At 42.8% G+C, this 19,409-nt stretch overlaps 2 protein-coding genes across 2 annotated transcripts; one reads left to right on the top strand and one right to left on the bottom strand.

The window, feature by feature from the left end:
* The first annotated feature begins 3,076 nt into the window (after positions 1–3,076).
* LOC135624379 (uncharacterized) lies at positions 3,077–7,838 on the top strand. Its single transcript, XM_065127905.1, has 6 exons — positions 3,077–3,606; positions 5,339–5,467; positions 5,544–5,664; positions 5,770–5,851; positions 7,065–7,218; positions 7,322–7,838. Exons 1-6 carry the CDS (start codon positions 3,301–3,303, stop codon positions 7,454–7,456), a joined length of 927 nt encoding a protein of 308 aa, XP_064983977.1. The 5' UTR covers positions 3,077–3,300; the 3' UTR covers positions 7,457–7,838.
* A 2,085-nt stretch (positions 7,839–9,923) lies between these two features.
* LOC135624378 (putative serine/threonine-protein kinase-like protein CCR3) lies at positions 9,924–12,597 on the bottom strand. The gene has a single exon (XM_065127903.1). It carries the CDS (start codon positions 12,454–12,456, stop codon positions 10,090–10,092), a length of 2,367 nt encoding a protein of 788 aa, XP_064983975.1. The 5' UTR covers positions 12,457–12,597; the 3' UTR covers positions 9,924–10,089.
* Positions 12,598–19,409: the final 6,812 nt, after the last annotated feature.

The raw sequence follows: 19,409 nt of genomic DNA, 5'->3' as shown, positions 1-19,409 counted from the left end.
AGGAAGTTCTCGTATGCTACGCACAGTACAGCTTGTGCAGCCTCTGTGAGTATTATATGCAGCACTTGCGATACCAAGCTGGCACATCCGACCCAGCCAGAGCCTTCACTACGGAAGCAAAGCTTCCCTTACAGCACAATCTTCAATGCTGAAAGGTACTCATGTCAAGCCTGGAATAAGCCATGCCCACAAACAAAGAAAGTACCAAAAAAAAAAAAAAAAGAGTAGAAATATGGATATGACCTTAATAATAGTATCATAACGATTCCATCCGACCTCGGAAGAAAGCCGGCCCAGTAAACAGTACTTATGCCCCGGCTGCAGCATCAAAACCCAGGAAGAAGACCATGAAAAGAAAGTACGTCAACCAAGAACCCTAAGATTAAAACATCGGCTGCAAGCCTCAAAACCCTAGAAGAAGACCATGAAAAGAAAGGACATCAACCAAAAACCTTAAGATTAAAAGTATCTGAACCGGTTTTCAACCAAAAGACAAAATGCTATACTTGAGAGCATGTGGAACAACCATCATCCTTGCTCCCGAGTTTCATTTTCTTAATTGACTTAATATCCTCCTTTATTATTTTTCTTCATTCTTCTTTTTTAATTATTTTCTTAAAAATTATTGAATCTGAAATAAACAAAACAAATATTGAGTTATAAGGTGAGGTTGACGATGAACTTGTTGGAGCAAGATATATCACTTGATTCTGCAAAGTGTCTAGTTTTGCTGAAATCTGCATTTGTGTTTCACCTTTATTGATCTCCCAATTTCAACTTGCCCTTTCATCAAACATAACATTTCTATTAATAATAACTTTGCCATTAACGGGGTTATATAATCGATATGCTTTCGATTGTAAAGAATAACCAATTAAGATGCATTTTTCAGATTTTTCATCAAGCTTATGATGATTTTGTGAATTCACCAAAGCATAAGCAATACAACAAAAAATTCTTAGATGTCTAACACTTGGTTTCATACCATACTAAGCCTCAAAAGGAGTTCGATTCATAACAGTCTTTGTTGGTAAAATATTCAACAAATAAACTACTGTTGCAACTGACTCTACCCAAAACTAATTTGGAAGATGTTTTCCTTTAAGCAAACTTCTTGCCATTTCAACGATAGTCCGATTCTTACATTCAGTTACACCATTTTGCTCCGATATATATGTTGCTATCAATTCTCTGTGAATATCATTTTCTTCACAAAAAGAACTAAACTCATTAGATAAAAATTCACTATCTCTATCTGTCCGAAGTGTCTTTATATATCTATCACTTTGCCTTTCTACAAGTGCCTTAAACTTTCGAAAATTATCAAATGTTTCATATTTCAATTTCAAAAATTATACCCAACTTATGCGACTATAATCATCCGTAAACAATAAAAAATATTGACTTTCACCAAATGATTTTATATTCATAGGTCCACGTAAGTCAGCATGAATTAATTCAAGACAATTAGATGCTCTCCATGCTTTTCCAATAGGAAATAGTTTTTTACTTTGTTTCCCATAAATACATTCTTCACATACATCAAGTGTATTAATCTTGGGGCAGTCCGAAAACCATTCCTTTTTTACTTAGCAACCTTAAACCTTTAATGTTAAGGTGTCCATATCTTAAATGTCATAAACTAGGCTCATTCTTTTAAGTTGTGATAAGCGCATGCATTTCAATATTTAACACATCAAGTGGAAACATCTTGTTTGGTGTCCATATCTTAAATGTCATAAACTAGGCTCATTCTTTTGAGTTGTGATAAGCGCATGCATTTCAATATTTAACACATCAAGTGGAAACATCTTGTTTTGTGTCATGCAAACATTTATTATAATCGAACCAGATTTTTAATCTCTAATAGTGCATGAACCATTATCAAATATTACTGAATATCCATCATCTACTAATTGTTCAACACTCAACAAGTTATGTGATAAAGTAGGAACAAAGAAAACATTATCAAGGTATTTTACCTTCCCTTAATTTGTCTTTTGTTCCTTTCCCTTCTACTTGGATTTACTTGCTATCTCCAAGTCTAACTTTATCATCTTTATGAAATCCTCCTGCCACGTCTCCCCCTTAACCTGAAATGTTAAGGTTGTCGCTGCTGCAATTCTTGAGAAGATCGTCTCATGTAATTCTCTATTATGATACTCCAAAATTCATAGCATTTGCCCGAAGATGGGGATACCCGAAGATGGGGATAAGGGGTTGAGACATAGGATAAAAATACTTAAGCGGGAGTTTATAGTAGTACACTCATCAGACCCTTATAAGTCAATCTTAGTCTTACCCACTTTCGACGTGGGACTAATCCGAGGATGTTACACTTTGTGTTCATAAGCTTGCGTAGGAAGCGGAGGTACTTTATCTTCTGGCGATCGAGCCCACCGGAGAGGCACATATCCTCGCAGCGGACAACCGCGACCCGCTGCCCGTTGAGCAGCTCCTTCGCCAAGAACGACGCCAACCGCCCCAGCATGTGGTGGCGCGGGTCCACCACCACCCACCGCGCACAGACCACCGACCCCGAGACCATGGCAACTGCGACCAGCGACCTCTCCCCTCTCCGCCCTCTTCCGCGGTCGCCGATGACTCCCCGCGCTCGTGGCACGCGGACGGGTTCGCTTTTATACGGTCGGCGGCGGGTAGCGTTTCCTTTGGAGAGGAAGTGGCAAGTTGGGCCATCACGTGAATTGGGTGCGGCCATGGGATTTCTGAGGCCCGTTTGGTACGAAATATATTCACACGGTGGAAGGGTGAAAACGGATCGGATATTGGTGAAAACGTACCCGTATCCACTTTTAGAAAGCGGATGCAGATGCGGATGTTGAAGATAAAATAGTTTGACTATGGAAGACTGCCATCCCATAGAATAGGAAGTCAGCTTATTACCCATTTTTGTGAGTTATTATTATTATTATTATTATTAATTATATTACATTTATTAGTGTTGTTCCCCGAGATAAAAATAAAAGCAAAAGAACCATCCTTCCGTACCGATCTTAAAGATCAACATGGCCTTGGTGGCGGCCGCAGACATCGACGTCATCTGCGGTGTCAAACTGCGTCCGCGACCGCATATTTACTCTTCCGCGCCCGCTTGCACGGGACGGTCTTCTTCCACGCAATCCCGTTCGGCTCCCGAGTCCCGTCGCCCCTCTCCTCGCGGCACCTCTCGCCGGATCGCCCTACCCGGCGGAGCCAGCCCCGCGGCCTCCGGATCGGCCGCGATTCGATTCGCGCGCGCCTCGTCCTTCGTCTTCGTCTTCTTCAGCTGTTGCCGCCGCCATGACCGGGCTGGCCCAGACGGAGTTGTGCTCTCCCGGGTCCGCCGCTACGACCAAGACGACGAAGAGCGTCCAGTTGTGGCGGACGCTGGTGAGTTGGGTAGCGGTCTTGTTTCATGTCCTGCTCCAGATCCCACGGAGGACCCCCTCGTGGGCGCAGCTCGTCTCCTTTGTCGGCATCCGCCAAAACCTCCTTTTCTCCCCTTCCTCCGCCTCTCCGGACTACAAGCCTCTAGCCGTTGATCCCCCCACCGACGCCCCGCCGCCTAATCAGTTCGCTGGGCCGGAGCCCCTGAAGAAGCTCACGGTATGTCTCTCTTCCCCATTTGGGAACTGGGCTATGAACGATTCGTTTAAAGATTGGTTCTTTCTATTTTTTTTAGATCCCTGTCGATTTAAATTTGTTCTGAGATTGCATAGAATATAAGGTTGCGTTCTTCCTGTTTGGCCTGTCCTTGCTTCGGCATCCCTTGGTGGTTTGGACAAACCGAGGTCCTGACTTCCTCATTTAGATACAACTTACTGCCCAGAAGCTACAGTTGATTGACGGTGGTGGATCGATGTGCTTAATGATTTCCATGTTTATGTATTGTATACTTGTCTTGCAAAGCATATGAATTTGTTGATGTATTGTATGCTTGTCTTGCAAAGCAAATAATCTTGCATAGAAATAAATAGTTGAATGAGAACTTGAAAGCAAAGAAGTGCAGCATACTACTTGATGAGGAATTTCCTGGATAGAGTTATAAACATGACTGCTATCAACATGTGGCCTAATTAACTCTAGACATAATACCTAACTCCTGTAAGACCTGATATGTTTGATGTCTGCATTGGTACTTCACGTTGTCCCTGCTTTCAGTTTGTGAATTGCTGATTCGCAACCTGCATGAGGATTTTCCATTCATCATTTTTTATGCACTTGGCTTCCGGACAGCAGAGTTTTTTACTTCTCCATTCATGGAAATTGATTATATTTGTACACTGATTTTGTTTTTTCCTTTCTTGTAGAAGGAACATTGAGGTAAGTAATGCAGATCAATTACAACAAATCTTATTCTTCCTGTTCATTGTTATTCTTGGACTATTACCACACCTCCAAAATTCAAGTCCATGAATTGATTCACATACATTGATACATGTGGTTGGCAATACTAAAGTAAATTCTCTAAATAGGTTTGTGATGTAGTATAGCATATTTGTAATCATGAGTAAGGTATGACCATTCTGGTGTGTAACTCATGGCCTATCTCAACATAAGGTTGAGCCAACCTTCAACCAGATTCAAATTCTGATCAACAAGGTTGAGCGACAAATTCTCATTCCGTGGACTATTTCTTTGCTAGGATTCTGCATCAACTTTAAAATGTCCACAGGATCTTTCTTGTGTAACTGTTTATATGTGCTTTCTTGTTATTTTATTACATAACGATCTTATGACTGTATGTTTAGAACTGCTTTAGAAAATAATTTGAACTTGTAAGTTAAGCACCACAGATCTGTTTTCTTCCTGTGTTTCTTCTTTCTTTCATTTTTTGTCGCTGCAGAAATGGCAAAACTTGTACATGTAGAAAATGTGGTGGGAACATATCTACATACGTCTTCTTTGAAAATACTTTTAACAAAGAAATAAGTGTGGTGCTTCATCTTTGATCCAAAATAGATTAGTGCTTATACAACAAGAAAGTTGTCTGATTTGATTCTAACTTCACTAGTGCACATTAAAATCATTGTTGGAATATTCCAAATCTCCATTAAACTTCGTATGTTGACTTTTTTAATGGGATTTTTGATAAACAATATGTGATGAACTTGTCAATATGGACCAAAATTGGATTTTTGTTGGTGGGCACAAGAGTCTATGTAAGACTGACTAGTAGATGTCTTGGTTTAGTTTCTCAATAATATGCCCACAAAAATGCCAATGACTACCATAATCTTTATTTTTATACTTAAATAATAGTCATTGCTTAAGGAGAATTTGTTTGTTGTTTTATTGTGACTCTCTCATTTAAGGCCAGGTTCGCAAAAATTTGCAGATTGTTCTCGACTTGGATGAAACTTTAGTTTGTGCATATGAGACATCTAGCCTTCCGTCTACAGTGCATACCCAAGCAATTGAAGCTGGTCTAAAGTGCTTTGACCTTGAATGTATATCTTCAGAAAAGGTTGGTCACTTATGATTAGGTAATTTTGCCTGATCTTAAGCTGCAGGAGTATTTATCCTGAGCTACACTTTTGAAGGATGCTGATGGAAGGCAAAAGGTGAACCATGTCACAGTTTTTGAGCGCCCTGGTTTGCAGGAGTTTCTAAAACACAGCAGTGAATTTGCAGATCTTGTTCTTTTCACTGCTGGTCTTGAAGGTTGTAGTTATTTACCTATAATATACTTTTTGGTACTAGCCCTTATTTATATACTGCTTATGCTTTTTTGAAAAATCCTTGTGTTTTTTTTCCCTTCTATATCAGGTTATGCAAGTCCAGTTATTGATAGAATAGATGTTGACAATAAATTAACTCATCGCCTATATCGGCCTGCAACTGTGATCACGTAAGTGAAAATCATATTTATTAAGACTTCAGTCAACTTTTGTTTTTATTTTTTTTCAATGAACCAGAAGAATAATCACTGGAAATTCTTTCTGCCTTCAATAGCTCAAATTTTTTGAACATTCAAGTTGCATTCCATGTAGTTCTGTTAAATTCTGTAGTGTCAAGTGCGCATTGGTCAACTTTGCATCAATTTTAAGATTTTCTGAAATATAATTTTGTATGGCAGCAACAATTATTGTACTTTATCCTGATAGGCAATTTAATATTTTTATTTTTGTAATATCCCATGATAATATGTTTTGCCAAAGTCTCCTTGTTGTTGAGGTTTTTGACTTGGTACAAAGAAGTAATGGCTCTATCTAACCCTAAACTTTGAACCAGTGTTCAATTTTGTCTGTAGAAACTGTTTACCATTCATGTACTTGTGAGCACCGTTAGTTCTTTGGCCATTAAATTAGATCATGTACATATTTTGTCAGCAGTCTTAATGACCTAACGACCACTGATGCCAAACTGACATTGAGGTTCTGTTATTAACTCAAAAAAAGGTTACAGGGTTAAGTTGACATTGGAATATATTACAGAGACTACTTTTACCATTATGCTAATTCTGAAAGGCTAACTAATCTAAAAGCAAGCAATTTCTGAAGATTATGTTGAAAGTTCTGTTGTAACAAATATTATGAGCCTTTAAACTTCAATGCTGCTTCATACTTTCTTTTTTGACTACTGCTTGTTTTGTTAGCATTTGCAGATGATGAAAATCAATGTGGTTAGTCAAATTACATGTGTCATTTGCTGTTTCAAATCTTTTTAAATCAAGCTAAATGATATAATACAAAAAGAAGATATTGTGCTTTATTTGGAAATTGTAGCTGTTTGCAGTGATTAAACCCCATAACCAAAATGAAATTTTCTGATTTCTTGCAAAATAAACTAAATCCTGTTTTTGATCGCTTGACTTTTGTCATTAAATTATTCTACTGTTGATTTGAAACTACTCAACTTTTTTATAAAATGCTTGTATCTTCCTACCGCTTGACATTTCAAAAAGTTGCCTATTGGTTGCAATGCTTATTTTGTGTACATACATTACACTAGTACATGTGTATAAAGCCATCTACAAATTTGATGTTGCCAGACCTTTGATGGTAAACTGTACCTTATAAAGAATTGAGGTTCATAAAATATATGTGCATTCTGTGGATCAGGGAACACCGGGAACATGTCAAAGATCTTTCTTGTGTATCGAAAGATCTCTCCCGCATAGTCATTGTTGACAACAATCCATTCAGTTTCTTGCTGCAACCATTAAATGGAATACCTTGCGTTCCATTTTCCGCTTCACAGCCATGCGATGACCAGGTAACAAGATATATCATGCTTTTTTTTTTGGCTAATTACATACTATTACAACTGGTAGTTATTTTCTGAGCGTTGGCTGTAGTATTTTTTTTCTTGTTTCCAGCTTATGGGAGTCATTCTTCCTCTTTTAAAGCACCTTTCTCTCCAGAAGGATGTAAGGACTGTACTATATGATAAATTCCACATGCCGGAGTGGTTTAAACAGCAAGGAATTCCCACCATAAGCTCAACTTCTTGAGATGGTTTTACCAAGCTCTTGTCATTAGAATGCTATAAATCTGCCCAAACATGGCTTCAACTTTGTATGATCTACCCAATTTTTCTGGAGCGACTCTTTCAGGTTACCTGCTTGCCTGTTGATACGATGGAAAGGATCCGCTGAGCATAAAAAATGTTGTACCTAATGAACGGAGAAATTTTGAGGTTTAACCAAGCATCATCTCTCTTTCCACACAAAACCATCCTGCTTGCCTTAATTTATTGTAATAAATCTTTCAGCGTTGTATGCTTAGAAATATTAGGTGCGAGTGTTGCTGTAATTAATATTATATTATGGATTCATGGCATTGATTGATTGAAAATGTACAGAAACTGAAATAAAATGGAATGGTTTGCATCAAGTACGGTTGGTATGATTATTATAGTTATTCTGAGTTTCTGGTTTTCTGAATGAAATCAACTTATGTGGTGGGAATTGGTGATGCTTACAGTCCAAAGAACTCCATGAAGATATGGAAGTCACAGCCAAAGACATATATTGTAGTGCTCTGTTCATTGGACATGCTCGACTCATGAGACTTCCATTCATCTTTCATTCTTCGTTTCCCATCTAATCTATTGAGGCTAATGGTAAAGGTTTGGGCGGTGTCAGCTAACTTTGTTGATAATGATGTTGACAGCTGTATTCGAATTTTGTTTTCATCGTTTATCTTTTATAAAAAACGAGTTAATCATCGGTCTAAATTTTAGAGACAACCCAACTCAGTTCCGAACCGCAAACCTAAGAAATATGCTCAATGGAATCGATTTATGATATGATAATCTTCGGATGGATTTGTTCGGTCAATCTATTTTGTCTCTTTTTTTTTTTTTTGTTGTTGTTGTTGTTCTTCTTCTTCTTCTTTATCTGACATCCAACGAATTTTGCCCCTATGACTCTTTGCTCTATGAGCTGCAAGTATATATATCGGGAGGTGACACCAAATCCTTCCATGTGGCTATCTATCACATTAATTGGAAGGACGCGCAGCAATGATGGTTGGAATAAATAACCCACCTTCATATGGCTAAGAAGACATCTTTAAGCCGACTGTGGTCGGCGCCTTTTGAAGTTCCACAGCTACTGATTTGATTGCAGAAGATGTTGAAGGATGAGGAGACCCACCAAAGTTTGCCACAAGAACATAAAGAATTGGATCCCCAACCCACATTGCTTTCACTCTAATCATCATGTTGTTATCCATGGCCCGCTGTGCTTTGAGAGCAGATGAGAAAGCTCGCTGTGGTTTATTATAGAAGCCGCTGGCCAAAAGTAGCATCAGCTAATAGAGGAGGGAGCTTTACCAACCTACTCCATGAGGGCATATTTGATATGTTCGACAAAGCTCAGGATTCGTGGTTTGAAGAAGGACCTTGTGTTCCCACTTTGCCCAACTATTCTTTCTTCTCTTCCATTGTTTTACATCCAATACCTCAAATCTTCTTAACTACTACATCCTATCACGGTTCAATCTAAACCGAAATTGAATCGATCAAAAATCAAAATCGAATGGGAATAACAATTCATGTAATATGCAATCGGAATCGAAAAAATAAAAAAAAAACTAAGTACTCTACCAGTTATGAATCTACTCTTTCTAACCTCTTAATAAAAGGTTAATTCGACAGAATCGAAACTGCGAGTTAGGCCAAACCTAGTAATTACATGTATCATTCCAAGTTAATCGTTTGAGTTGAAGAGCTTTAAATTCATGTCCAACATTGAGATGATCTAATTCTGCTTCACTTAACAAATAGCTTGCGATATGAACATAGCATGGCTCAAGATATGACTCCCCCTCAGGGAAGCAGCTTCTACCTACACAGATACCTTCATATTTGTCAAAGACAACAAAACCCTGAATCCTATTCCACTTCACTTTGGTATCAACCTCAGGATGATGAATTTTCCATATCAACTGCTATCAAAATCTATGCAGTCAAAAGCATTTAAGAGCCCAGAAATCCAATATGCTGAAGAACTTGTGAGACAATGGCAATTTCCTGTGTCTCCATCACAAGTCTGAGAATGACAAGTCTAACATATAACAGCAAGTATACTTGTATGATTTCACAGAATCACCTTGCTGTACTAATTAGACCTGGTCTTCATCTCCCTTCTGATGATGGCTTCAACATATAAATCACATCAATTGACCAGAAAATTCAGCAAAACAAAGCTGCTGGATCAAGAGCCATAAGCACAGCATCATTTAAAGTCAACCAGAAAGCACCACACAACGCATGGTCAAGCTTGGAACACCTACAGTCCAGATGAACTTTTTTGGCATCTGGCATAAGAGAATTAGTCCTCTTGAAGGAGATGTGCTCACAAGCATTCATAAGAAAGGTTGCATTGTAGAGGTTGACAAAGCCAACATTTCAACATTTCTTCCCACCCAACTTACTCCTCAGCTCCCTTCCACAGCCACAACAGAGTATAAACATGGAACTCATCACACAGTTCTTGAAATTCTCTGAACATTTTTTGTGTTTCAACTTTCAAGGTTAATCTGAATTGCTCTGCACAGTAAACCAACCAAATGCTTCACATATCTCAATTCCAACTTCAGATGTCGAAGAATTTATGTAACAAACATCAGCAGGATTATCTCAATCTGCTGAACCACTGGAGATGCTTCCATGGCTTCCCTCGCAGAGAGCAAGGGCGCTCTCGAGGTTGGCAACAATGTCGGTCATATTCGGCCGATTCCTGCCCTCAAGATTAACGCAGTGCACAGCAGTGTAGGCAACGAGCTCCACCGCCTCAGCTTCATGCGGTCCCGGCTGCCCCACTCTTGCGTCGAGCACCTTGCTGGCCTCCCCTGCCACAATGCAGGGCACAGCATAGTCGACGACACTGGTCGGGTTCCCACCCTCCTCGTCCTTGAAGATGGCTCTTCTCCCAGTGAGCACCTCAAGCATCACCACTCCCAGGCCGTAAACATCGCTCTTGACGGTCAAGTGGTGCAATCCGTAGTACTCGGGGTCCATATACCCAACAGTGCCTGCCGCCTTCATCGACAAATGTCCATCGCCGGATTCTGGTCCCATGAGCGACAGCCCGAAGTCTGACACCCGGGCGATCCAGTTGCCATCGAGCAGTATGTTGGAGGACTTGATGTCGCGGTGGATGATCGGAGGCACGGCATAGCTGTGGAGATATTCAATCCCTCTCGCCGCATCCAGCAGCACCTTGATCCTCATCTTCCAAGAATTCAACACACTGGTCTGATCGCCATTCTTTGGGTGGAGATGGTCATACAGAGCTCCATTCTTCATGTACTCGTAGACCAAGAGCCTCTCCTCCCTCTCCTCGCAGTAGCCGACCAAGCCCACCAAGTGTTTGTGGTGGAGCCGAGAGAGGAACGCGAGTTCCGACTGGAAAGCGCTCTCCTTTTCCTGGAACTTCTTCGTCCTCGGCCCTGATTCACTTCTCTTGATTGCCACCTCCCGTCCATCGGGCAGTTTCCCCTTGTACACCGTCCCAAAGCTGCCGGCCCCAATTTTGGTCTCCAAGGAGAAGTTTTTGGTGGTGGCGGCGAGCTCCGAGAAGCTGAACTCCTCCGCCCGGTCCTTGAACGAAGACGGGCCACTCCTCTGCCGCCTCATGACCCGTGAGCCCTGGCGCCAAAAAGTTCGGGACCGCGACCCGGACGGGGACGTGGTTGGGCTCGGGATGATCGATCCGGCACCGGTTGCGGACGAATGCCCCGCATGGGATGCTCCATTTCCAGCAGCGGTAATAGTCGGCTGAACTGAATTGTGGATCTTCTTGTGCCTACAAACCCCAAACCATGCGCAGTAGACTATGGAGCAGACACCGGCAAATGCGCCGACTGACCCAACGATTGCGAATGCCAACCATCCCTTGTTAGTCCTCTTCGACGAAACGGTAGACGGCGGCGGCGATGGTGATGGCGGAGGTGGGCTTGTTCGCTCGAGTCGATCGTCACATCGCCTGCATATGACTCCAGAACCCGAACATAGCGTCTCCGAGTCGGGGAAAGGTCCGCAATCGCAAGAGCTTTCGTTGGAAGTGCAAATTCCAGGAAGCACTCTCGGCAACGGAAGCGCAGGTACTGCCGCGTCGCTCCTGTTCGTCCCCCAGCAAAGCACAGTAAAGTTGACCACCGTTAGGCCGCAGGTGAGATTGCCGCCGGCGACGATGAACACGAAGGCGGTGGTGTTCGCCGGCGTGTATTCGCCGCCGGCGCCCCCGCCCCAGCAGACAACCGTGCCGTTGTATCGCCTGACGGCGCAGGTGTGGCTTGAACCCAGCGCGAGGATGCCGAACTCGAACGCTGAGTCCGAGGGCGGGGTCGATTGGCCTGCTTCGTTGTTGCCGCCGCAGATAAGCCGGCCGGCGGTGCTGATGCCGCAGGCGTGGGAGTCTCCCGCAACGATGGTCGACATGTTGGAGTTGACGAAGGCGACCGAGATCTCACCGCTGCGCGGCCCCCAGCAGCTGACGGAACCATTAGTGCCGATGGCGCAGGTAAAGCCCCGACCGGAGGTGAGGGAACGGTAGGAGCCGGTCAATTTGTCAGGGAAGGCGCTGTCAGCGCGCCACCAATGAACGAACGTCCGGTTGCGGTCGACGCCGGCGATTTGGACATCGCCGACAGCGAGCTCCTCGAGGGCGGTGGAGTCGTTGTAGACGCGCTTCTGGGTGAGTGTGGCCGCGTCCCAGCAGAAGAAAGCGGTGCCGTCGGCCCTCAGGCCGCAGAGGGAGCCGTGGCCACCAGAGACGGAGGCAAAGGAGACGTTGGGGAAAAGGGGGAAGGACAGAGCACCTGTGGCGTCGGCGCGGGCGCACTGGATGCTACGAGGGGAGACGCCGGCGAGGACGCCGCAGACGATAGAAGGGGAGCCGTGGGCGATGGCGAGGGTGGAGGTGGAGCCGGTGCCGTGAGCAGGTAGGAGGAAGACAGACAGGGTCGCGGCCACCGCCAACGCGACGGCGAGGGAAGGCCTCATCAGGTGGCGATGGTCGGCTGGGGAGTTCCACGTTTAACCCACATAGGGAAGCAAAGCGAAGAGAGGGAAGAAAGCAAAAGACTAAGAGAAACTGCCTTAAGGTGGTCTGGTCTCCATTATAGTGGCCGTGGGTTTAGAGAGAGAGAGAGAGAGAGAAAGAGGGCGAAGAAGAAAGAATACTAATTGAAAACGATTATATATATATATAAATAATTTGGGACATTTCCAACGAGGAAAACGATTACATATATATATATATATATATATGAAGGAAGAAGGAGAAAAAAAAGTATCAAGTTCATTTACGTAGTAAGAAATATTAAAAGTTTTTAAAATAAGATTATAAATAATAAAGGGGGATTGTAAATAGCAATCTTCTTATTTTTAAAAAATTAATACATAAATTTATATATTTCATATTTAATTTTTTAAAAAAATAATATATATTTTTCAAGATATCCTTTTTAGATTTTCATGACAACGTCTTTCTTTTATCTAATTTTAAATATATTTTTGAATTGATAGTCAATCATTTTTTATCTTTTCTTTTCTTATGGGTCCCGATTTATAGGAATATATCCATAGAATTAGACCGGTTCTCGGTTACGAAAATTTTTTTATTACTTTCTATTTTTTTGATATTATTAGAAATACTATAACTCAATATAAAAATATTATAACTGACTTTCTTTTTTAGATTAGTTCATATAAAAGATGTATAAAAATCAAAAATATTTTTATAAAAATACAAAAAACATTAATTTAGTGCAGTAATCTACTAATTATTTGGGGACGATATGAATCGACGCAAACTTCAAACCCTCACGCGTTATAGCTATAGTTGATTTCATATTGTTGGCTTTGCGTTGGAGCCGCCATAGATTGGATAGGTTAATGGACCGTATGCAACTGACCGACGACTGCACTCATTAACTTCAATTCCTCACGTGATCTGAAATATTTGACCAGTCAACGGTCAGACCAACATGCCGCCATTTCTTGTGGGTCAAAGTCCGAGATGTGTCCACGACCAACCGAGTATTGATCGGCTCCGTACCTTCCTGGCAGGATAATACCCGAGGAAGAATAGGATATATTATTTGGTTTCTTCGCGTTATGCAGTGAGGGAGATCGTCACAGTTGTTGGATTTTTTCTTTCTTCTTTCGTTGTCTTTGACCCTTTTGTCACCATCTCTTCACCTAGTGTTGCGATTACTCGATTTGCATTCCACAGGTTACTCGAGCATCCATTCGTTGATTTTTTTTAATTTTTATTTCCCTATAATTTGACGGCAATTGTAACTTGAAATGCATGTTGATGGTTTAGAGGATGCCATGCTAATAAATTACGATGGCTAATATTTTTAATTTTTACATAAAATATTTTTTTATATTCTTGGACGAGACATATAAGATCAAATTTTGATATGCATAAGAAACCCAATGTAACCAAGGAGATGGCTTGAGTATCATGTCACGAACGATCGTCGCGCACCTGTAACAACTTCGTTCAACGAATCGTTCGTTACTTTTGCATGCTTATATCGAGACATGACAGCATGTTGTCTTAGTTTTGTGTGTTTTTACTTGTAAAAATGCATGTTCGAATAAGTTGCAGTTCTGCAGTGCGATCGCTCGTCGCGCCGGGTTGAACTGCCCAAAACAGTTTCATTTTCACATGCCACGGCTTGTTTTCTGCAAGTCGCAGCTGCACGCGAAACGTCAGCCATCTCAACACTCTGGAACCCCCCGGGTGGCATAGGGCTGGATGAGGCTTCGGTATATTGTCAGACGTTGAAAAATCTTCACAAGTTCGCTCGATAACTTGACGGGAACTTGCCTTCGCGCCCAACACCCGATGAGCAGTTGTTTGTGAACTTGCAACTGTTCGTTCAACCTTCTAAAGTCCTTGTTTTCTCCTTCCTCTCTTTTCTCTCTTGCACTTAAGGTGCTTGTTGAATTGCTTGTAAAGCTTCCCTCTCCACGAGACGTCGGGACTTATCCGTCGCTCATTTTCAATCTAATCAACCTTTTGTTTTACAGGACCTTCGGGACCTGTACAAGGTTGCAACTAGGCTGAACCTTTACAAACGCATATGTCGCAAGGGAGCCTCATGACTTAGGCAATCCCAACTAAGTCCGAGGTGTTGGCGCAAGGATGCTTCACGACTTAGACAACTTCAGCTAAGTTCATGATTTTGCTGCAAAGGTGCCTCACAACTTAGGCAATTTCAACTAAGTTCATGACATTGTGGTATCAGAGGGGGCAAGCAATTCGAGCAAGCAGCGAAGCAACTTCGCAATGTCGCCATGGCCAAGTATCGTGGCAAATCGAGCAAGACGGCACAAGCCGGACCTTTGCCCTAAGTAGCCGCAGGTGGGTTGCAAGTGCAAACTCGCTCTCATGTCGTTGGAGCCGCTTTGGAGGATCGTGGCAGTGAACATGATGAGCGAGAAATTGGCTACTCTCCGAGAGCGGAGGAGGCGCAATGTGGAGCGCCAACCGGGAAGAAGAGTCATAAGGAGAGACTCACAGCGATGGAAACCCGCTTGGATGTTCTTGAAGCGAGCTTAGAGGAACTTTACCAAGGCCAACAAAGGTTTCTTGGGGTAGAAAGCTCGCAAGAAGAAGCTGAATCCCGAATCGATAAAGTTGAGACCCTAGTCGATCGACTGTTAGACGATACTAAAGACTCCATGCAATATTTGCATGAAGTTGTGGCGGAACTCACTTCTAGAGTGATGGTACTCACAAGGGCACTAAATGCGGGAGAGAGCAACACCCACATTGCACCGCCACAAAACTTGAGGGCACTCGAACCGCATGGTTATGGAGGTGCTAGAGACACTAAAGAGCTCGAGAATTTCCTATTCGACATGGAACAATACTTTCGAGATACAAGGCCTAATTCTGAAGAAACCAAAGTTTCGATAGCTACCATGTATTTGAATGGGGATGCAAAACTTTGGTGGCAAACCCGTTGGGAGGAAATCCAATAAGGTCGGTGTCAGGTGGACACATGGGAGGATTTAAAGGGGGAGTTGAGAACTCAGTTTCTACTTGAGAACATAAAGTTCGTCGCAAGGAGGAAACTAAGACAACTCCGTCAAAGTACTTACATTCGAGACTACGTGAAGCAATTTTCTGCACTAATGCTGGACATACAGGATATGCCCGAGAATGATAAGTTATTCAGCTTTCTCGATGGTTTGAAGCCTTGCGCTCAACAAGAACTACATCAAAGGAATGTCACCGATGTGATTAGGGCAATTGCTGCTGCAGAAAGGCTCACCGACTTTATTACCTCAAGGACCCGGGAAAAAGAAAACAATCTTCAAGAAATCGCCCCCCAAAATATTCTCGAGGAAAGGAGCCCGGGGGCGAACAAAGGAATAAGAGTTCCCATAAAGGGCCAAGCTCAAAAGGCAAGGCCTCAAAACCTAACAGATGCTTCTTGTGCAGAGGGCTGCACATGGTGAGAGAGTGCCCACATAAGCAAGCATTCAATGCCTTAACAACTTCTATCTATCCCCCAAATCGGACAAGGGTAAGGTTGTCGCTCTTAGTTCGAGTAGTTCAGAATCCAATAGCAAACGATGAAGAGTCGCAAGGACCCTGGATGGGGGCAATGCGTTTGTTAAATACTATGCGGGGTCAAGTGGGAGAGAACATAAAGACAAGGCCACAAAAAACAGAAAGCAACGAGCTGATGTACATAAACATTAAGCTCAATGGTCAAATGACCCGTGCGATGGTGGACACGGGTGCTACCCACAACTTTATTTCCTATCGAGACGCAAAGTGACTTGGGCTGATCTTGGAGAAGAACCCAAGTCGAATGAAGGCGGTAAACTCGGAGGCCAAGCGAATCTCCAGCTTAGCAAAGGGAGTTCCCATCAAGATCGGAACATGGAGCGGGAGCACAAACATGATGGCAGTGCCACTGGACGACTTTCAAGTGATTCTTGGAATGGAGTTCATGCACGCGACGAAGTTGGTGCCAATGTCATTCATAAACTCCCTATGTATGATAGGAGGTGATGACCCCTATATGGTTCTCATCTCTTGGAGAGGAACCAGGGAACCCCAACAGATATCGGCATTACAACTAAAGAAAAGGGTATGAAAAGGCGAATTAACATTCGTGGCTGCTATGAAGCTAGAGCCATTCAATGAGGAGGTCATTCATAAACCTACCGTGGTGGCTAACGTTCTGAAAGAGTTCACAAATATTATTCCACCCGAGTTACTGAAGACTTTGTCACCATGCAAAGGTGTTAATCATCATATCGAGCTGGAGCCAGGAGTGAAGCCTGCACCGAGACCACCATACCGCATGCCCTCTCCAGAGTTGGCAGAACTTAAAAAGTAATTAGGTGAACTACTAAGCGGTGGTCTCATTCGTAGTTCCAAAGCACCTTTCGGAGCTCTAGTTCTCTTTTAAAAGATACAAGATGGGAGCCTCCAACTATGCGTCAATTATCGAGCCCTCAACAAAGTGACGATAAAGAATAAGTATCCCATCCTACTCATCGCGAACTTGTTCAACCAATTGGGCAAAGCAAAGTATTTCTCTAAACTCGACCTTCGATCGGGGTACTGGCAGGTGTGCATTGTTGAAGGCGATGAAGCGAAGACTACTTATGTGACCAGGTATAGAGTGTTTGAGTTCTTAGTGATGCCTTTCGGCTTAACCAACGCTCTAGCCATGTTCTGCACTCTTATGAACCAACTATTCAAAGAGTACTTAAATAAGTTTATGGTTGTCTACTTGGATGATATCGTCGTCTACAATCAAAAGCTCGAGGAGCATGTCGAGCACCTTCGGACAATTTTTAAGGTTTTCAAGGAGAATACTTTGTTCATAAAAAGGGAGAGGTACTACTTTACTTAAACAGAGATCTTATTCTTGGGGCATCGAATTAGTAATGTCTCCATTTGGATGGACAAATCGAAGGTGCAAGCTATTGCGAAATGGTGAACTCCAAAGAAGGTGCTAGAGTTAAGATCCTTCCTTAGTTTTGTCAACTACTATTGGCGCTTCATAGCAAGGTATTCGAAGCGTGCAACTCCACTGACGGAGTTGCTGAAGGAGCAGTCTTGGAGGTGGTCTGACAAATGTGAAGCTGCATTCCTAGACCTGAAGGCTATTGTGTTGGAAGAACTGATGCTCAAATTACCGGACTCTAGGGAGCCCTTCGAAGTCCATACATATGCTTCAGACTTCGCTATTGGAGGAGTACTCATGCAAGAGGGTCACTCAGTGGCCTATGAGAGCCGTAAGCTCAACGAGACCGAGCGACGGTATCCGATGCATGAGAAGGAGATGACAGCGATGGTCCACTATCTATGAGTTTGGCGGCACTACCTTCTTGGATCGCAATTTGTGCTGAGGACAGATAACATCGCTTTGAGCTATTTCCAAACTTAAAGGAAACTCTCCCCAAAGCAAACACGATGGCAGGACTTCCTGGTTGAGTTTGATATGACAATGGAGTACAAGCCCGAAAAAGCAAATGTCGTAGCCGATGCATTGAGTCAAAAAGTGCAAGTGAATGTCATACAGTTGGAAGGCAAAGGCCAAACAAGTCAATTGCACTCCACTTTCTTTTCCATGATCAGGGATGGACTATACAATGATCCTCAGGCAGTAACCCTGATGCAACTCGTCAAAGAAGGTAAGGCATGACAATTTTGGGTCCAGGATGGACTCATTTACATAAAAGGGAATACGGTTTATGTTCCTCGAGTGGACAATTTGAGACGTGAACTCTTAAGAGAGTGTCACAATTCCCTTTGGGTTGGACATCAAGGTATTCATAGAACTTTGGCTCTCGTGGAGAGAGCCTTCTATTGGTCGAAGATGGGGACTGATGTAGAGGAATATGTTTGAACGTGCCTCACTTACCAACAAGACAAAGTGGAGCAGCGAAAGCCGGTGAGACTTTTGGAGTCGTTGCCCGTACTAGAAAGGTCGTGGGAGAGATTTCCTTGGAGTTCATATCAAGTTTGCCGGTAGTAGGGGGACTCGGATTGATACTCATGGTGGTCGATCGATTTTCAAAGTATGCAACTTTCATTACTGCACCTCTATATTATTCAGTAGAGGAGGTGGCCAGGCTGATGATAATGAAAGTGGTGAGGTATTGGGGAGTCCCGCATAATATCATCAATGATTGAGACGCTCGGTTCTTGGGACGATTCTAGACTGAGCTATTCAAATTGTTGGGGTCTAAGTTATACTTCTCCATAAGCCTCTACCCTTAGACGGATGGCCAAATTGAAAGGATAAACTCACTCCTTGAGTAATATTTTTGGCACTACGTGAGTGCCAACCAATAAGATTGGGTGAAGCTGTTGGACACAACCCAATTCTCCTACAACTTGCAGCAAAGCTCTGCGTCAAACAAGAACCCCTTCGAGATCATTACAGGACAATAATCATCAACTCCTCATACCTTGGCTCTTGGGTATATTGGGAGTAGTCCATTAGCATATCACTTTGCAAAATAACGACACCAAAATACAAATATTGCGTGGGCTTACTTGGAGAAGGCGGCCAAAAAGATGAAGAAGTGGGGAGACTTGGGAAGGCAATTGTAGGAATTCAAAGTCGGCGATTTGGTGTTTGTAAAGCTCTAACCAACATCACTCCAATTCTTTAAGAACAAAGTACACAAATGATTTATGCACAATTATGAAGGACACTTCCCAATTATCAATTGGGTGGGCAACGTCTCCTACAAGTTGCAGTTACCGGCGTGGCTCAAAATTCACAATGTTTTCTACGCCAACAACTTGAAAGACTACCACTCAGATCCGCAAGATACTTCCCAAAGTGTTCCAACTCAACCACCCCCCATCAGAGCCTCCTACGAAAAGTGAGTTGAAACCATTTTAGCGGATCGCAAGATAAAGCTACCCAATGGTGTTGAGCAAACCGAGTACTTGG

Source organism: Musa acuminata, chromosome BXJ2-10, assembly GCF_036884655.1.
Source record: "Musa acuminata AAA Group cultivar baxijiao chromosome BXJ2-10, Cavendish_Baxijiao_AAA, whole genome shotgun sequence".
Classification (NCBI taxonomy): Eukaryota; Viridiplantae; Streptophyta; class Magnoliopsida; order Zingiberales; family Musaceae; genus Musa; species Musa acuminata.
This window is presented reverse-complemented; position numbering and strand designations above follow the sequence as displayed.